General features: G+C 41.8%; 1 protein-coding gene across 2 annotated transcripts in view; it reads left to right on the forward strand.

Moving 5' to 3' along the window:
* WDR4 (WDR4 tRNA N7-guanosine methyltransferase non-catalytic subunit) overlaps positions 1 to 20,729 on the forward strand; it is a 35,530-nt gene that overhangs the window by 191 nt on the left and 14,610 nt on the right. The window contains exons 2-7 of one of the 2 annotated variants that reach the window (XM_074969474.1): positions 2,073 to 2,132; positions 4,755 to 4,901; positions 11,581 to 11,737; positions 12,358 to 12,470; positions 16,591 to 16,651; positions 18,633 to 18,731. In XM_074969474.1, coding sequence (XP_074825575.1) covers positions 2,073 to 2,132; positions 4,755 to 4,901; positions 11,581 to 11,737; positions 12,358 to 12,470; positions 16,591 to 16,651; positions 18,633 to 18,731 — 637 coding nt within the window. Of the gene's footprint in view, positions 1 to 2,072; positions 2,133 to 4,754; positions 4,902 to 10,679; positions 10,751 to 11,580; positions 11,738 to 12,357; positions 12,471 to 16,590; positions 16,652 to 18,632; positions 18,732 to 20,729 lie in introns of those variants that run through there. The other variant, XM_074969483.1, reaches the window with a different exon arrangement.

Genomic DNA, 20,729 nt, shown 5'->3' on the forward strand with positions numbered 1-20,729 from the left:
GGGAGGCGGCGGCGGCGGCCGCCGGGCGGATGCTGAGCGCGGCTCGCCGTCCGGCAGCGCGAGAGCCCGACCCGGGCAAGGCTTGTCCCCTCCCCGGGGGGGGCTGCGTGGAACGAGACGAGACGCGACCTCCCGCTGCGCGTGTGCGTGGCGAGCTGGGGAGCCTGCGGGGCAACGTGTCCGGTCTTTAAACCCCGCCCCGTCCAATGAGATGTCTGCGTCAGGGCCTCCCCGTCTCCCCTGGGAGTTCAGGAGCAGCAGCCCTGCCCCCTTGGCTCCAGGTGGCCTTTTAGTCCCTTTAAAGCCAGCTGAGAGCCAATTCCCGGCCCGAGTGCAGATGAACGTATCTTTATTAACTGTGTGACTTTATTTGACTACCCTGTATGTTGCTTATTCTTGCACCTTGCTAATTCTAAATGTATCTGGGCATTGTTTAAAGGGCTACTTGCTGACGTTACAGTAGCAACTGTGTTAGTCTGTATCGTTAAAGAGGCACCATCCACTTGAAACTTAATCACTTTAAAAAGTTGGTTATCAGTACTGTCAGGTGTTAAAGTATCCTCTGACTCTGCTACTATTTTTGGTAGTTTTAGATCACACTGCATCTTAAATGTTTTTCTGCTGTTGCTATGAGAGAGAGACTCCTACAACAGGGGAAATGGTGAAACTGATTATACACACGCTTCTCAGAATAGCAGCCGTGTTAGTCTGTATTCGCAAAAAGAAAAGGAGTACTTGTGGCATCTTAGAGACTAAGAAATTGTTAGAAGTAATACCTAAAATTTGAGAAATTAGAGGGAAAATACTGCTTTTTCAGTTTAAGATACCAATCCTGCAAATACTTGAGCTCAGACTTAATTGGATAGACATGAATAGTACCCGCTGAAGTCAGTGAAACTGATACATGTATCAGAGTAGCCTCTGTGTTAGTCTGTATCCGCAAAAAGAAAAGAAGTACTTGTAGCACCTTAGAGACGAACACATTTCTTTGTTGTCATGCTCAAGGTACATCCCTAATCCTGCAAATACGTACTCTGCATGTATCACGAAAGCTTATGCTCAAAGAAATGTGTTCGTCTCTAAGGTGCCACAAGTACTACTTTTACTTTTGCGGGTACAGACTAACACGGCTGCCACTCTGATACGTGTATATAATTAGTTTCATTGACTTCAGTGGGTACTATTCATGTCTATCCAGTTAAGTCTGAGCTCAGATATTTGCAGGATTGGTATCTAAAACTGAAAAAGCAGTATTTTCCCTCTAATTTCTCAAATTTTAGGTATTACTTCTAACTATGAAAGGTTAAAAATTCCTACTTACCTCTTTTTTAAAGTTGAAGGCGTTTCTTTTAAAAGGCCCAAAATAAAACCTTGATAGGATTTAAACATGTTCTGAATAAGTATTATCCATGCAACATTGTTACAATAACTACACCACTGGATTCCCCAGCAACAAGAGAGCCAGCATGCTTAGTTTGTTTGTGTGCTTATTACACCATCCTTCAGTAGAAGGATCTTCTCCCAAGGGCTACGCAGATAGCATAGCAAGATGAGGTAAACAAGCATGCACATGCGGGACCATGCAAGGCCTTGATTTCTCAATCTCCAGTCACAGGAGTATATGGATATTTGTTACACAAATTATTCATGTACAAAGAATAACATTTTAAGCTTACCAGTCTTTATGATTCCTGGCAGCTTGTACAGAACGAGGTTATGCTTGTCACATTGATTTCTGGAATCACAGTAAATGCCAAAACAGAGATTCAAGAGCAGATGGCAAATACAATTGAGAGACTAGTAGAAATGTAAAATTCAGTTTTTCACAGGAAAAAAAATAGCAGTTGATTTCCTATCGACTAATGGCTTCTGGTTGGTTTGCATGTGGGATATGAAGTGCCAGACTTCAACAACTGATGAGTAATCTGGGGATGCCTTTGAGGTGCCAGGGGATGTTGGCAGCGGAGGCAAGGAGACATAATAAAGTATATAACTATGGTGCATTACAAATGAATCAGCACCCTTCATGGGAAAACAGTGATTTTTTTTTTTGTTAACCCTTTTATTTCCAGTGTTGATGTCTTCATGTATGACTGCATCACTGCAGGCAAGAAGTCTGAAGAAGACAGAGGGTGAGAGATTTTGTATAAACTCTTTACTACCTTTTCAGAGGGTGGATCACTTCCTCTGATGATGTGGTGTCAACTAGAATAAAGTGAATAAATTAGGAATGCCTAGTGATGTGAGATGACTGGCTTAATTTCTAGTTGTGTGTCATCTGTTTTGTTAACTTATGTATTTTGAGTCTTACTCTTGCTTAGAGTGGGTATGATGGTGAAAGATTGTTTAAAAGGAACATGGGCAACTAAATCAATGCTTCTATGTGATTTTATCTAAACCAGGGATCAGCAGCGTTTGGCATGCGTCCCGTCAGGGAAATCTGCTGGCGGGCTGGGACAGTTTGATTACCTGTAGCATCTGCAGCTTTGGCCGATCGCAGCTCCCACTGGCTACAGTTCGCCGTTCCGGGCCAATGGGGGCTGCAGGAAGTGGTGTGGACCAGGGGATGTGCGTGCCAAAGGTTGCTGACCCCTGATTTAAACTTACAAGAATTGAAAAGAAATTAGGGTGGGGGAGAAATCTATCTTTTAGTTGTACTTGGAGCATTGGACAGTACTTTACCTATAGTCAGTTCTGACGTTTCCCCTGGATGCTTAGATTTTGATCCAACATCAAGGTCTGCCAGCACAGACCTCAGCACACATGTAAGCAGATATTGATGCAGGACTGGACCCACAGTCTGTTTCCTCTTGTTGGTTTCAGTCTTTTCCACAGAAACAGGAGAGAGAAACTTTCAAAATAGGAAAACCTGATTATAAAGCTACAAAACGCAGGTAGATATTTAAGTGCAGGTACAGTACTTCAAAGTCCTATTTTAATATTAGATTTCTGGTTGACTGTACCCCTCTAGATATTGTTTTAATTATTTTCTTTTGAATAAGTGGAATTTAGATCTAACTTTCTAGATTTAGTTTAGGTGTTAGGGCAGTCAAGCAATTAAAAAAATTAATCATGATTAATCGTGTGATTAATCGTGCTGTTAAACAATAATAGAATACCATTTATTTAAGTATTTTTGGATGTTTTCTACATTTTCAAATATATTGATTTTAATTACAACATAGAATACAGAATGTACAGTGCTCACTTTATATTTATTTTTATTACAAATATTTGCACTGTAAAAAAAACAAAAGAAACAGTATTTTCCAGTTCCCCCATTACAAGTACTGTAGTGCACTCTCTTTATTATGAAAGTGCAACTTACAAATGTAGATTTTTGTTGTTGTTGTTATATAACTGCACTGAAAAACAAGAGTGCAAAACTTTAGAGCCTACAAGTTTACTCAGTCCTACTTCTTGTTCAGCCAATAGCTAAGACAAACACGTTTGTTTACATTTTGGGGGATATAATGCTGCCTGCTTCTTATTTACAGTGTCACCTGAAAGTGAGAACAGGCGTTCGCATGGCACTGTCATAGCCGGCATCGCACAATATTTCCATGCCAGATATGCTAAAGATTTGTATCTCCTGTTATGCTTCAACCACCATTCCAGAGGACATGCATCAATGCTGATGACAGGTTCTGCTCAATAACTATTCAAAACAGTGTGAACCAATGCATGTTCATTTTCATCATCTGAATCAGATGCCTCCGGTAGAAGATTGATTTTCTTTTTTGGTGGTTCGGGTTCTGTAGTTTCTGCATCGGAGTATTGCTCTTCTAAGACTTCTGAAAGCATTCTCCACATCTTGTCCCTCTCAAATTTTGGAAGGCACTTCAGATTCTTAAACCGTGGGTCGAGTGCTGTAGCTATTTTTAGAAATCTCACATTGGTACCTTCTTTGTGTTTTGTCAAATCTGCAGTGAAAGTGTTCTTAAATTGAACAACATGTGCTGGGTCATCATCCGAGACCTCTATAACATGAAACATCTGGCAGAAAGTGGGTAAAACAGAGCAGGAGGTATACAATTCACCCCAAGGAGTTCAGTAACAAATTTAATTAACACATTATTTTTTTAATGAGCGTCATCAGCATGGAAGCTGGAATGGTGGCCGAAGCATGAAGGGGCATATAAATCATTTTGTAGCCAGCATTGCAAGGTATTTACGTGCCAGATATGCTAAAGTGCTATGCGAATGCTTGTTGTCACTTTCAGGTGACACTGTAAATAAGAAGCAGGCAGTATTATCTCCCGCAAATGTAAACAAACTTGTTTGTCTTAGCAGTTGGCTGAACAAGAAGTAGGACTGAGTGGACTTGAAAGCTCTAAAGTTTTACCTTGTTTTGTTTTTCAGTGCAGTTATGTAACAGAAAAAAAAATCTACATTTGTAAGTTGCACTTTCGTGATAAAGAGATTGCACTACAGTACTTGTATTAGGTGAATTGAAAAAGATTATTTCTTTTGGTTTTTTACAGTGCAAATACTTGTATTCAAAAAGAAATATAAAGTGAGCACTGTATATTTTGAATTCTGTGTTGGAATTGAAGCCAATATATTTGAAAATGTAGAAAAACATTCAAAAATATTTAATACATTTCAATTTGGATTCTGTTGTTTAACTGCGATTAAAACTGCGATTAATCGCGATTAACGCTGTTGGCATTTTGATGACAAGTTTCTCTTTTAAGTAAATGTTTAAAGCTGTCTGTTCATGAATAAACTATTTTCTACTTTCTGTATTTTAGACAGGATGGACAGCCAGGAGTTAAAGCAAGTGATGATATTCTTGCTTTTGCCTTCTCCTCATCAGGAGGCTATTTTGCTTTGACTGATGACAACAAACGTCTGGTTCTTTTTCGTACTAAGCCTTGCTGGGAATGCCTGAGTGTCAGGTAAGGAAGCAGGATATTGAGTGTCTGTGTATTATAAATTGGAATGACTGCTGATATTTACAGTGTTAAAATGGCAGGATTTGGGGCACAGCTGTTTGTTACTACTGGCTTCTCCTTCTTTCCTCTAACTTGCTTGAGTGAATTTAATGCTGGTGGAACTGAGGGGCCAATGTTAAGAGGTTAAGCTGGAAATGGTGTCTGTACTCTACAAGCTTCCCTCTAAAAGTTTTCAGTTTTCCTCCATTTTGACTTTCATCCTTTTTTTTTCTGCAAAAGCCCATTAAAATGTGTACACCTCACTAGCTTTGGGAAGGCAAGCTTTTGGCCAAGGATATAAGAAAAAAAATCTCTTCACTTGTTACAAAAAGTATCTTTTGGATATTTAAAAACTGAGCCCCTCTCTGCTCTGTGTGAACACTAAATCTTAAAGAACCACACACTCATTAACCTGAGCACTACTCCAGCTACCGACGTAATCCAAGATAGGTTTGCGGGAAAGAGGATGTTAGGGAGCTTCTGGAGGCTGTTCTAAAAATCTGTCCTTATGTACAAGTTATGCATTGCATGCCTTCTCTTCTCTAACCCCCTCCTTTTGAAAGAAGTACAATCTCTTGCTGTCCACTAGAGGTCCTCCTGTAATAAATCTTTCTCTGCTGATTGTGATAGTTTTCAATATGAAGACACAGTAGGACTTTTCAAAAGCAAAGTCTTGGCAAATGAAGTTTCCACTTATATTGATCTCTGAAGAATGCTAGATTCTTATCCCATCTACAAAGCAGAATGGAACTGTATTATTGGATTCCCCCCTCAGTTCTACCTGTGGTGTAGATGATGGACCTTTAGTGTTTTGCCCAGTGTCATAGAGGAAGTCTGTTGCAGATCTAGAAATAATAGAAAGGAACTCCCATTATAGTGCTTTAACCTCAAGGTCATCCTTCTTTTCTTGTGATTAGGGTTATATGCACCCTAATAAATTAAAGTAACATCAGCTTGCAACAAAAAAAAATCTTATAAAGGATTGAAGTAGTTTCAAGTACTACTCTGCCCTCGAGTCCCCTGCTATTGAGTCGACCTTGAGTCCACCCCGAATCCAACTTCCTGTCTTCTGACAACCACATTTTCCCATTTTAAAAATGTTTGTTCTCTCTTGCTGCGTTGGAGACCTACACAAAGAAAAGGAGAAATGGAATAATTGCATGGTGCAGTCATGTGCAAAGGTAAATAAACAATGCTCTAATCTCTTTTGGTCAGTCTTATAAAAAGTAAATGTACACATTAAAAATTGAGAAGTGATAAGTTGATGAGCTCCTGCATCACTTTCTGATCAGTACTTTTTCACTGTGGAAAACCATGGTCACAGATATCTAATTAGCATCTCAGGGTATGTCTACATTGCGATTAAAAACCCGCAGCTGGCCTGTGCCAGCCGACTTAGGCTCATGGGGCTCGAGCTAAGGGGCTGTTTATATTTTGGAATAAACATTTGGGCTCCAGCTGCAGCCTGAGCTGTGGGACCCTCACACCTCGCAGGGTCCTAGACTCCGGGCGCCAGCCTGAGCCCAAACCTCTACACTGCAATTACACAGCCCCTTAGCCTAAGCTTTCTGAGCCCGAGTCAGCTGGCGTGGGCCAGCCGTGGATTTTTAATTGCAGTGTAAATATACCTTCAGAATGTGTGATTTCGTTGCTGGCACATAATTCTGCAGTTTTAGATCACATTTTACTGCGTGAAATTTGATTAATCTCCTCACAGAGCCCACTTGTCTCTTGTCATTGTTTCGGAGTTTCTGCTTTAGCTCCGGTGAGAGTGATAACATTCTATGGAAATATTGCTACTGTTGTATGCAGTCAGACCCCAAGATTAGGCTGACTTTTTAGCCAGAACTATCATGATTTTTACCTCTGTTTCCTCATGCATCCACTTCTTCTCACTGCCCCAAAGGAATAGTACAGTCCTCTGTCCTGTTTTTGTCGTCTTTAACTCTGAGGCATACAGGGTAATTCCTGGATTTTCAGTGTTCTGCTAGGGTTTCCGCCTGGAACCCAGACAGAGTTTGTCAGGAATTCTGAAACAGCACTTTCTTCCATTAGGAAACTGGGAATACCAAAAAAAACCCAACAATCATTGCATGGGGAGATAACTCTAAAATAAATTTGAGCTCCACATTCTGGTGTGAGATGAAATCAATATCCGCTGTCTGTGGCAAGATATGTAGCAAGCCTAATACAATGCTGGCACCTGCTGGAGAGTCATTTAAACCCGAGAACTTCTGTATCTGCTGCATAGCAATAAAGGTAGGGTCAAAAAAAAAAAAATATCCCATATGTTGTAGTAAGTATCCAGCTAGTCAGCAAGCTAGAAAGTAACCTATTCCTATACTGGTGCATCCTAAAGCTCTAATGAATTCATAGTTGGTAGGTCTTATAAACCATAAGGATGTGAAAAACAGCTTACTTTAAAAGTCCTAAAATGACAGTGGAGTATATTGACTTAAGCCCTATATAATGCTTTTTTCACCCCAGGGATCGTTGCATTTCAGTAGTGGGTGAGGTCCTTATTTACCCAGGAGTCTTAAAGCATAAATTAATGCACAGTTGCACTGAGCAATTTGGATGAAAAGTCATCTAGAAATTAATAGTATTGCTGCTGTTATTATTTTTTAACTATAAATACAGTTTTTAAAGCAAAATAAGAGTGATATCTGTTTTCAAACTCACCTGCCAATTATCAGGTGGTTGTCCATGATCTTATCTGCCTTGTGAAAGTTGACAAAATCATAATTAAGGCTATGATATAGTTACAGATGTCACGGATTCTGTGACTTTACTGGACCTCTGTGACTTCTAGCGCTTCAGGAGGATAAGACAGGACTGTGTGCCCCTGCTCTGCAACTGGAGCTGGCTGAAACCAGGACCCTGCAGCTCCAGCCCTGTGACTTCCACTGGGGGCTGCAGCCGGGGCTGTGGGCCCCAGGTCCGTGGCATCCTAGGCTTGGTGGGGACTGCAACTGGGGCCGCATGCCTCAGCCCCACAGCGCCCCTCATCTGGTGGGGGCTGCAGCAGGGGGCCGCACACCCCTCACCTAGTGGGAACTGCAGAAGGGGGCCGCACACCCCTCGCCTGGTGGGGGCTGCAGCCAGGGTTTGGCGGGGGCTGCGCACCCCTGTCCTGCAACTGCAGTCAGCTCTGGAGCAGGGGCTGTGTGCAGCTATGGCAAGCAGCGTCCTCCCCTCCCCCCCAACTCCATTCTTCCCCCTACCTAGCCCTGCCCCCTGGTTATTTTTAGTAAAGTAATGGACAGGTCATGGGCTCCGTGAATTTTTGTTTATTGCCTATGACCTGTTTGTGACTTTTACTAAAAATAACCATGATAAAATCTTAATCTTAATCATAATCACAAACTGTTGATCCTGTATTGGCTTAAGTGGCTATCAGCTGTTGCAAGGGAAACTCTGAACTTAAATCCTGGTGATTAAGTGTACTACAAGTGCATAGCTGAGCCCTTGTCTTATTTCTTGCAAATCTCCATAAGAACCTCATAAGGTGCAAAAGGATGAGGGAGTCTGCTATGTGTAAGGTTCATCTGAGTCTGCTCCCTTCTGTGCACCTTAAGAGCTGCACAGCTGGGGATGATGCAAATTTATCTAGCTATGATGTTCCTAAGGCTCACATCAGAGGGGCTTCCTCTTGCAGTAAGATGCATGAGACAGGGTGTTCTGGTGGTGGCTAGCCAAATAGCACCAGTACATGGAATTTACACGTTATTGACAAGATACTGAAAATCAGAAGAGCTTCCAAGTCTCCCTCCCCATAGTTTTTATGTACGTTTTATTTGTGTGTTTTTTATTTTATGTTAGGCAAGTCTATCCAATTTTATTTGGAAAATAAGAACGGCCATACTGGGTCAGACCAATGGTCCATCTAACCCAGTAACCTGTCTTCCGACAGTGGCCAATGCTAGTTGCTTCAAAGGGAATGAACAGAACAGGGCAATCCTCAAGTGATCCATCCCCTGTTGTCCAGACCCAGCTTCTGGCAGTCAGAGGTTTAGGGATACCTAGAGCATTGAGGTTGCCTCCCCGACCATCTTGGCTAACAAGTTCCACAGGTTGATTGTGTGAAGAAGTACTTCCTTTTTGTTTGTTTTTTAAACCTGCTACCTGTTAATTTCATTGGTTCCTCTATTACGTGAAGGGATAAATAAATGAAGCTTCCTTATTCACTTTCTTCGTATCATTCATGGTTTGGTAGACATCCGTCATATCCCTCCTTGGTCATCTTTTCTCCGGGTTGAATAGTCCCAGCCCTTTTAATCTCTCCGCATATGGAACAGCTTCCATACCCTTAATCATTTTTGTTGCCCTTCTCTGTACCTTTTTCCATTTATAATATATCTCTTTTTGAGATGGGGTGACTAGAACTGCAGGCAGTATTCAAGCTGTGAGCATACCATGGATTTATATAGTGGCACTTTGAAAGTTACTCTCTTGTTATCTATTCCTTTCCTTTTGGTTCCTAAGATTCTGCCTTTTTTGACTGCCGCTGCACAGTGAGCAGATGTTTTCGGAGAACTACCCCAATGACTCTACAATCTCTTTCTTGAGTGGTAACAGCTAATTTAGACCCCATCATTTTGTATGTATAGTTAGGATTATGTTTTCCAATATTCATTACTTTGCATTTATCAATATTGAATTTCATATACCATTTTGTTGCTCAGTCACCCAGTTTTGTGAGATGCCTTTGGAGAACATTAAGCCTGCATAGTTAAACAAGGAAGTCAGGAAATGCCAAAATTAGGTTTATACATACAACGTTCAGTATGCCTCTTCATACACGTGCGTTACAATAGTCATACATGGTCATTCCAATTCACTAAATGCCCCAATAACAGTTATGTGGGTGAAACCAAAGTATCGCTATTCTCTCAAATGAAATCTCAAAGAAAAATAATAAAAGATGAACACACCGTTTCACCTGTAGGCGAACACATCACAAAACGATCATTCTGTATTTGACCTCTCAGTCCTCATCCTCAAAGGAAACCTGCACAACACTTTCAAAAGACGAGCCTGAGAGCTTAATAACTTTAGTAGACACTAACAATTATGGTCTTAATAAAGACATTGGATTTATGGTTTATTACAACAAACTGTAACCCACTAATCCTCTTTTTTTTTTTTTTTTGGTCCTATGACTGCAGAGGTGTTAACAGGCCACTTCAGCTTGATGTTCTCTTACAATATGTGTTAACTACTTACTGTAAACAATCTGTTCCACTATTCTATTTAGCTGTGACGCCGAGACCTTTTCCAGACATGAAGAAGATAGCTCAAAAGCTTGTCTCTTTCACCAACAGAAGTTGGTCCAAAAAATATGACCTCATCCACCTTATGTCTCTGATCATACTGAATGTGGTTGCAATATCTGTCACAGTATCTGTGGGGACTGTATCATATTAAATTTATGAATATTGTGTATCACTAGGCAAAGAATTGTGTTCAACTCCACCTGGGAGGGTTTCCACAGCTCTTTCTGGAACTAAAAACAGCATGTGTGGGGATGGGGGGAGGCATAGTAGTATAGAAAGGAGTGATAACTGCCGTCCCTTGGACTGTAAACAGCTGCAGAGAAGTGTCTCCCTCTGGGGTGGTTTGCATATATTGCTTCAAACAGGTATCAGAGTCCCAAGGGGGAAAAGTGTTTTTTATATAAACGGCTGAGTTTAAACAGACTCAGGGGACTTCTTTTTGACTCAAATGACCTTTGGTCCAAAGGGTGACCCAACCTGCTGGAGTGTTAGACTGGAACCTACTGGGGTCTCCATAGGACTGATGGGTGATCTCAGGTAAGTTTTTAGTATGCATGTAGGTGTTTTGTAGTATGCATGTAGTAGTTGTGTGGTCACTGCTGGCTTATGCTGGTCGTAGCCTTTGGAGAGAAAGCAAAGCACAGGGGCTGACCTGAGAGCTTGTCTGTAGTGAAGTTGCTACTATGCCAATAGGAGAGCTCCTCCCGTCAACGTAGTTAATGCACCTCCACGAGAGGCAGTAACTGTGACAGTGGGAGAAGCCGTCTACACATGGGGTTAAGTTGGTATAACTACGGCACTCAGAGGTGTGGATTTTTCACACCTCTGCTTGACATAATTCTACCAATATAGGTCTGTAGTGTAGACCTGGCCTCACTCAGACCTGCTTGCTGGGTAGAATTGCAGTGAACAGCAACCTAAAGCTCTGATATGGAAAAAGGAGGGACATGGGTTTCTGCTCAGAGAGGTAAAGACTAGAGGCCTGAGACCTGGGGGGACATTTCTGGAACGGATCATGGAGAGTGGTTAAAGATGCTGTTATCTTGAAACTGTGATGTGGTGGCAGTGTGTGAGATCTATGGCAGTGTGAACTGGTGAGTGCCAACTGCAGTGAAAGCAAATGCTATAGGAAAGGAATAGTGAAAAGAGAGAAGAAAATGAGTTGTGAACAGCTGAAGAATGCTCAGAAGCTGATCTTGTGTGCACAGCAGGGACGGACTTTTTCTGATCAGAAGAAATCTGAGTTGGTGGCCATGCTGCACTCTTATGACTCAAGAGGAAGAGGTACCTGCCCCAAACAGGGACCGAAAGGCCATGTCAAAATCTCTGAATATCTCTAATCATGACCATTTTTTTTTTTCTTTCAGGTCTGTTGTTAGAAGATGCACGTCTCTGATTATTACAGCTGCAGAGGATAAGATTCTGGTTGCAGACAAGTCTGGTGATGTTTATTCTTATTCAATAACAGAACCACAAAAAGCAGGAAAGATTGAGCTTGGGCACTTGTCCCTGCTCTTGGATGTGGTATGTATGTTTATTAACTGGGTTTTCACGCAACCCTTAAAGAAGTTTTAGCATTATGTTATCTATATCCCAAGTTCATGACTTTCAAAAAAACCTCATTTCTTTGTATAAGGTAGACTGAAAAACAGCATCTTTTTCCCCTCTGAGTTCTTATCAGAACACAAATGCAAGAGGCAGGGAGAACAGTTTGCAGAGGGAATGCAGTGAGTAGATCTTCCATTAGTGTAATTTTTAAGAGCTCTTGTTTTTATTGTGGAATCATAGAACTTAGAGATGCAATTCACTTATGAGGTTTTCCAGTCTAGCCTGTCAATGTGGCACTGCAATATTTTAGTGCTTAGTCCATTTTTAAATGCAACAAGGCTTCCTTTGTGCGCCTTCTGGAGGTTATTGGCTTTGATAAACTCAACAATATTCCTGCCTTCGGCTACTGCTTCTTTACTACTTATCAAAAAGGCTTGGGGCTTGCATTCTAAATCTAAATTGTGGCTTTCTGCTTGCACGATACGTTCAAAATCATGAAACTAGTGTATTTGGATTTATTGCTTAATCATTAGTTATAAAGCAGCACATCCAGAGACATCCTGAGCTGTCTGTGCTGTGTGCTTATTTTGTGCCAGGCGCTGAGTCCTGATGACCAGTATATCCTAACTGCGGACAGAGATGAGAAGATTCGAGTCAGTTTGACTAGAGCGCCACATAACATCGTATCTTTCTGTCTGGGGCACAGAGAGTAAGTTTGTGGAGCTGTCCACTGTATTTAAGGGCTGGCTAGAGGAGAGCGGTTTCTGTTTGGAGCAACAGCTAGATTCTGGACTAAAGAACCTCCCCACGCTGTAGTGTTTTAGTCCAGGGTACAGTTATAACTTAGTTTGTGGCAAGGACCATCTTTTTGTTGTGTGTTTGTGCAGCACCTAGCACAATGGGGTCCTGGTCCATGACTAGGGCTCCTAAGGAGCTACAGCAATAAGTATAATAACTGAATCAATATACAAGACAGAACATAGGGAGAGCTCACTGTAGGGAGAAGAGGATATAAGCGGGGTTTAAAGCAAGAGAGATCGTGGGGGAAGCACAAAGTAAAAGAGATTACAGGGAGCACATCTCCCTCTCCCCTGTTTAAAAGCAAAGGGAGAGTGCTCTTTCCTTTCCCTGATCTCCTCATTGAGTGAGGTTAGGGACATGAAGAGGAGAGCACAGCAGAAGAAAGTGGTGCTTGGTTGGAGAGATTTTAGGGTTCCAATCCTTGCTATCTATTGGTGTCACAACAGTAGCATTAGATAGGGGACTTCCAATTAGGGCACTTTCTCTTCCCCTATCACCTTCTTTAGCTTACAGGAAGATTTGTGCTCCCTGCCCCAGCATCCCCTCTCCAGTCAGGAGGGAAGATAAATATGTGAATAGATTTTTATGGAAAATCTTCTGATATGCAGGAAATTGCAGTGGTATTTCAAAGCTTTCTGCAGAACATACTGCCTTCCCATTTAGATTTGTTTTGACATTAACATACGTTCTCCATCATGGTCAATAGAGGTTCTCCATTATTCTGGCCTTCGTAGGCATAGTACAGTGAGCACCAGAGAAATGCTCCTGCAGAGCATTGCACTATGTCGTGTGCTCACACACAAACTTCTGCTTGTCTGGCTCTGGCGCTACTTACACACACATTTTCAGATGTTTTTCTTCACTTGTTCCTTAGCCCAGTCTAATTTAACTACAGTGGAGTCGCATCCTACGCAGATTTAACTTATGCGAATTCAACTATACGTGCTCGGCAAAAAAAAAAAGAGAGAGAGAAAGAAAAATAACAATTTAAGTAGTGCAGGCTGAGTGGGGCTGGCGGCAGGTATCCCAGCCTGGCAGCGGGGTGAGCGGCTCAGCCCGCTTGCCAGTCTGGGGTTCCATCCGCTGGCTCCTGCCGCTGGGGTCCCAGCCGCTGGCCCCGCTTAGCCCGTTGCTGGCTGAGTGAACGGAACCCCAGGCTGGCAGCGGGCTCAGCGCGGCTGGCAGCCGGGACCCCAGGCCGGCAGCGAGCTGAGCGGCTCAGCCCGCTGCCAGTCTGGGGTTCATAGATAGATTCATAGATATTAAGGTCAGAAGGGACCATTATGATCATCCAGTCTGACCTCCTGTATAATGCAGGCCACAGAATCTCACCCACCGACTCCTGCAATAAATCTCTCATCTATGTCTGAGCTATTGAAGTCCTCAAATCATGGTTTAAAGACTTCAAGGAGCAGAGAATCCTGTTGGAAGTGACCCGTGCTCCATGCTACAGAGGAAGGCAAAAAACCTCCAGGGCAGATTGGAAAAGGCCCTGGAGGAAAATTCCTTCCTGACCCCAAATATGGCGATCAGTTGAACCCTGAGCATATGGGCAAGATTCACCAGCCAGATACCCAGGAAAGAATTCTCTGTAGTAACTCAGATCCCACCCCATCTAACATCCCATCACAGGCCATTGGGCCTATTTACCATGAATATTTAAAGATCAATTAATTGCCAAAATCATGTTATCACCATCATACCATCTCCTCCATAAACTTATCGAGTTTAATCTTAAAGCCAGATAGGTCTTTTGCCCCCACTGCTTCCCTTGGAAGGCTATTCCAAAACTTCACTCCTCTGATGGTTAGAAACCTTCGTCTAATTTCAAGTCTAAACTTCCCGATGACCAGTTTATATCCATTTGTTCTTGTGTCCACATTGGTACTGAGCTTAAATAATTCCATCCCCTGGCTCCTGGCAGCTGGGATCCTGGCTGCCGGCCCTGCTCAGCCCGGGGTTCTGTTCACCCAGGCTGGCAGGAGGCTGAGCGGGGCTGGCGGCCGGGACCCTGACTGGCAAGGGGCTGGTGGCCGGGACCTCAGACCAGCAGCAGGCTGAGCGGGGCCGGCGGCTGGGACCCCAGACCGGCAGTGGGCTGCGTGGCTCAGCCCGCTGTCGGTCTGGGGTTCCGTCCGCTGGCTCCGTGGCAGCTGGGATCCTGGCCACCGGCCCCTCTCAGTCCACTGCCAGTTTGGGGTTCTGTTTGCTGGCTCCTGCCACTGGGGTCCCAGCCGCCGGCCCCGCTCAGCCCGCTGCTGGGTGAGTGAACGGAACCCCAGGCCAGCAGCAGGCTCAGCGCGGCTGGTGGCCGGTCTGGGGTTCCGTCTGCTGGCTCCTGGCAGCCGCGATCCTGGCTGCTGGCCCTGCTCAGCCCACTGCCGGCCTGGGGTTCTGCTCACCCAGGCTGGCAGGGGGCTGAGCGGGGCCAGTGGCCGGGACCCGCAGCATGCCATTAAAAATCGGCTCATGTGCCACCTTTGGTACACATGCTGTAGGTTGCCAACCCCTGTTCTAGTGTATACTGTACTTTATGGGTGATTTAAGGGATTTTCAAGGGATATTTTGACTATACGTGATTTTCGTCTTACATGCTGACCTTAGAACCTAACCCCCATGTAAGATGTGACTCCCCTGTACTGAAAAGTTTTAATAAAGTGCTAACAATACAGTTAAATAAGATATTTAAATATCTTATTAATACTAATGTTAATTAATATCACATTTGACTGTCGGGAATTTATCCACATAGATTTTAGACATTTCTTTGGAAGCTGCATAATTTTTAAATTAATGTCAAAGATCTTAAATAGCCTTTGAACTCAAGGCTTTTGTTGTGTATTTACATTGTTGTGTTTGATCTCTGCTTATTGTATTAACAGTTGTATCTTTAATGAACATAAAAGTTTTGATCAAAAAAGACATTGCCTGTAAGTGGGGGCTAGTGTGCCTGGACAAACAATTCCATTAACAATTCCACAATAGAAAGGCACTTAATACAATTGGCGCACACACTTCTAAAAATTCATTATTTAAATATGATAATGAATCAGTTGGGGATTCAGTGCTTTTCTCACTTGAGTTCTCCTGTTTTTGAATGGTGTTTATTTTTATTTAAATTTATTTTTGTAATTGAAATTGCAGCATTATGCCTCCGTGCACCTGCAGTTACTGCTTTGTAACTAGCAAAATTCACTTGATATTTTAATTGGCTTTAAATTGTTTATTTTCAGAAGCGAGAATTCCCCCTTTAAAAACAAAAGCAAAACTCAAACGTATGTTCTAACCTGTGCAGTGCATTGACGGCAGCGTTTTACGTTAGTGCGCATGACCCCTGGGTTAGTGAGGAACGTTGGAAGTTCTTTGTGGATTCATAAGGACCCTAAGGGGTATCCTGGTGGAAGTTGCAGTATTATAAGCTCCTTAATGTTACTGGGATTCCTAACTGGATGCAGCTAATCCTAGAAAGGACAGTGGGGAAATAGTTAAATGGATTGGTTGCCCTAAAATTGAGTAGATGTTGCCTTAGATGGTCCCCAGCTGCTATGAGGGAACCCTCATGCGCTGATGCTCTGACTTCACTAATTAAAAACAAAATCTATATTGATGTATGTGGGTTTTTTTTAATTGATCCATGAGCATGATATAAATCTATTTGTAAATCTAATTCTGTGTGCATATTCTGATCTAAATGACTAAAAACATATTCACACAAGCAGCACTGTCTTCCCCAGTTAAAAGGGGATCAATAGAATTCCTAGAATTCAATAAAGTAAGCACTTCTTGTATTATGTGGAATATTTTTCCAGGAATATTAGTGATATCATGAATATACTATCTCTGTCTGCCAGTTAGTCTGAGGGGGAAAAGCTACCTTTTAAGAAGGCAATAGAAAGACATAAGTTACAGGAAAAAAATATACATAGTGGATGACAGTGTAACCTTAAAATATGCTTACTATTATATTGGTACTCTGTTTACACTGACACGACACATAAATGTTGAACTCTTAACTTTTTTCCCTTTAGGTTTGTAAGCAGAATATTTGTAATACCAAACTATCCAGATCTTATGCTATCAGCTTCTGGGGTATGTATTCTGGTCCTTTGAAAAAAGTGAGAGTTATGAGTCAGACTTCAGTTGTCTGCTTGTTTTGCAAGGATTTGGTTTCTGTAGAGGTGGAAGACTTGCATTCAGTTCCACTCCCACCAAGATTCTACTCTGGGTTTGATCTTTCTATTGTTAGTAAGATAGCGGTGATATGATCTCCGTTTACAGTAATGCCAGTTGCTTATTAGGGAAAACATACTTAGTTCTTAGTCCCCAGACAAGAACTGAAATTGACATTTCTAATGATGGAAGCATTTTCACCATAACAGTTTTTTAATTAAAAGCGGAACTCCACTAACTCATAGAAATGTCAGGAATGCTCTGCAAGTTACTGAATGCTGTGAACAGTGTAGTGACCTAAAATGTATTGAAATACTCATCTTGGTGTAGTACTGAGGTTTGGGATGGAGGAAATATTGGCCTATCTGAATTTGGTTGCAATTATGGTTAGCTGTCTCCATATTAGCTGGCCCTATCTCCTACTCTGAGTAGGAATCGCATTCAAAGATGAGCACTGAGCGTTCTGAAGTGCTAAATGACAGTATCTAGAAGGTCCAGTGGAACATGTTAAGCCTACTTTTAGTTTAAATTTAATGTTAATTTATAGTCGCATGCGTTTTAAATATTGTTAATTTTCAATATTACTACCCTTTTTCTTGTTGCCATTGGTCTCCACTTTTAGTGTGACTCACCTTTGTTTCCTATCCACTTCTTTCTTTCTTTCACTTCTGAGGTTTTATTCTTCATAGAGATTTAAAAAAAAAGCTGTACTGTACTTTTGTGTTCAGCTTCTGTGCACTCAAGGTTTCTTTGTTCCAAGGCTTCTTTCTGTGAGGTTGTAGCATCATGTTAATCTGTGCATTCTTCTTGCTTTTCACATCATTTCTAGTTCTTTGGGATGGAGAAATCACACAGTCCTCACCAATTCTTCAGGATTAACTCTTGCTTGAGAGTACTGACAAATTAATTATCAAGGGTCTATTCAACAATTTAGGTATATTAAACATTGGGTGGACCAGCCAGCCATGATAGTTAATGTCCCTCTAACAATTAATAAGCATTAAAATCCCGGATATTTTTAGATGAACTAACGTGTTTGAAGTCTTAATCAAACTTCTCCTCCTTGCAAGACTTTCTGAATTGTAAATCATGAGGTTGTAGAAAGAGCAAGAGATGTTTTTATCAGTAGCACCACATGACAACTCCAGACCCAGAAAGAATGAACAATTGGAGGTGATTCCAGTCCTCTGAGAGGGGAAACAATATTCTCTATTAATGTGTATGCAGCTCAAACCTCACTAATTGAACTGCACAAGGGGGGAGAATACACTCTAGAACTGAAGTCTGTAATGTTGTGGTAACTGTGATATCTTTTTATTTGATTTCTTCCTATTGCATGCCCACAGGTTCTGTATTTTGTTCCCACGCAGTATCTCTCTGAGCAATTTCTGTGTTAGCCCCTGGCTTTATTTCGTTCATAGGGAGGCAACTTCAGTGATATTTCCCAGAACAGAGTTTAATCTCAAAGATAACTAAGTTCATTGAGGGCTTTCTCCGTCACTACATTTATAATCCAAAGGATTCGGGTACTGTACGAGGGTGGGTGAGGGAAAGAGCAACCTAAGAGGCGTGTCATTAAGATGGTGAGTGCGTAGCACACTTACTGTTGTGCTATTTACGAGATGCTCAAAATCCACTCATCCAGCAACCTAATTTCCACTACAAAGAAAAATAACTTTTTTGTATGATTGAATAACTTAGAATTGAGCTGAATTATGTTTTAATTAAAATGCCTTCATCTGCAATTTGAGAACATTTAACCAGTTTCTTTGAGGGTTTAGAATCTCATGCATGAAGTATCTCGAGGAGAAGTATGATTTAGCTAGCTTCTGAAGACTATGACTGGCTTCTCTGTGCCAGTGATTTGTGTTAATCAACCTGTCCATTTGAATTTATTCAGGATTGTACTCTGAGACTTTGGGAATACAAAAGTGGGAAAGAAGTGCACTGCTGTCATCTAAACAGTTTGAATAAGACTGAGGCAACCAACAATGACAAGGTATGGGTATGTGATGAGTTGTGTGTGCTCCTGAATCCCATGGCTTAAAAACATGTTCTGTTACTGTTTAGTATTATAACCAGCTCTTCTTTGTGGTGGTGGGTGGGAGATCCTGTTTAAGTTGTAGAAACCACAGTTCATAAAGAGTGGGATTTAGGAACATAAATCTCACTAGAACTAAACAGAATTTGTGCTCCTAAGTCATTAAAGGGCTTGTCCACACAGCAATTTAGTGTGCAGCAAGCCGGGTTGTAAATCTGCTGCACTCTAGTTTGCTGTGCACTAGCTGTCTGTGTGGATCCTGCTACTGTACACTAAAAGTGCAAACCTGCAAACACGGTAGGTCAAAGCGCAGTAGGAAACTTTCAATGGATGGTAGTAGGGTCCTTGCAGCCAGTTAGTGCACTGCAAGCAAGAACATCTGCTTTCTGTGCACTAAATTGCCGTGTGGACAAGCTCTTAGGCACTTCTGAAAATGCCACCCTCTGCTTTCTGCAGTTATCCCAAAACTTGTGTTTGAAATTAAGACGAAGCTTTCAATTTGTCTGTGGTATACAAAACTTGCCCTTAAACCTAAAATTGTTAAGCAGATAGTGAAACTGAAAGTCTAGCATGAAGCGACTTTGAAACTAGTAAAATTATAGCTTTAACATCCCTGGAAGTTACATTTGAGCAGAAAGTTTCAAAATGTTTGTAACAAATTACCAGGAGAAGTATTACCTTACTGAATTGAAACGCTGAAGTATATTTTAATTTGTACTGAAAACTCTTGGATCTGGTGGTATCCATTCTTGCCTCCACATATGACTTGTTCCATACTAGCATCTGGAACAACAGAGTATTGTCCTTGACATCTGCAATGAATCTGAGCCAGCTACCACTTAGCCTGTTCAGTCATCCATGTGTTGCGTATCTGTGGGAAGCCATCTTTTGCTTGGTAGGTTGTTTTTTTTGTTGTTTTTTTATGTGACTGTGTAGCTCAAGGGTCGGCAACCTTTCAGAAGTGGTGTGCCTAGTCTTCATTTATTTACTCTAATTTAAAGGTTTTGCGTGTCGGTAATACATTTTAACGTCTTTAGATGGTCTTTCTATAAATCTACAATATATAACTAAACTATTGTTGTATGTAAAGTAAATAAGGATTTTTAAATGTTTAAGAAGCTTCATTTAAAATTAAATTAAAATGCAGAGTCCCCCGGACCGGTGGGCAGGACCCGGCAGTGTGAGTGCCACTGAAAAATCAGCTCACATGCCGTAGGTTGCCTACCTCTGGTCTAGCTATTCTATCTTTCATTGAAACAACAAGGCTTGATCTTCTTCCGTATGAGTCAGATAGGTGACACTTTTCCCTGGGTTAGTCAGTTAATGTCCCAGTCTAGTGTTAGACATGGGTTTCTAGATAGTGACTTTCGGATAAAACTTGAGAGGGTTTTGCCACTTGTGGCCAATTACTCCTAAGGCACTCTTACCCCAGTGTCCAGGCTAGAATCCAAGTGAAGTATTCCATTCTGCATTGCTAATAGTCCCCTATAGTTTCAGTTGGAGAAGGTATTCTTCACCCTCTCCCCACAGCTGAGTGCTAGGCTCTCTTTAAAGGGTTTGCCATTTTCTAAGTGGTCTGTGTATGACCTCATCCTACAGGCCTGCATGTACAGTCCCATCTACTTAACTGGGAGCTGAGCAGGTGGAAGGACTGTAGGATGAGGCCAAAACCTGTCAAGAGCTTTGGGATTTTTATTTGAAAAGTGCTCTCTAAATGTTGTGAAAAGGTTATTTAGCAAGTTCTTCTGTGTCAGAGGAACAGCGTGCAAGTCCTTCTCAAATCCATAGGTAAGCCCCTTCAGGCTGGTCCTCTGTATCATAGAACCTAGTGCTCTGAACCTAGAATTTGCTTTTAATTGCATCCAGAGTCTCATTTCAGACAAACCTTAGAAAGCTCTTTTCCTCCCTCCACAGAAAGGAACTAGCAGTTTGATGTTTTTAAACTGTCATGAAATA

This window comes from Natator depressus, chromosome 1 (genome assembly GCF_965152275.1).
Source record: "Natator depressus isolate rNatDep1 chromosome 1, rNatDep2.hap1, whole genome shotgun sequence".
In the NCBI taxonomy this organism is placed as follows: Eukaryota; Metazoa; Chordata; order Testudines; family Cheloniidae; genus Natator; species Natator depressus.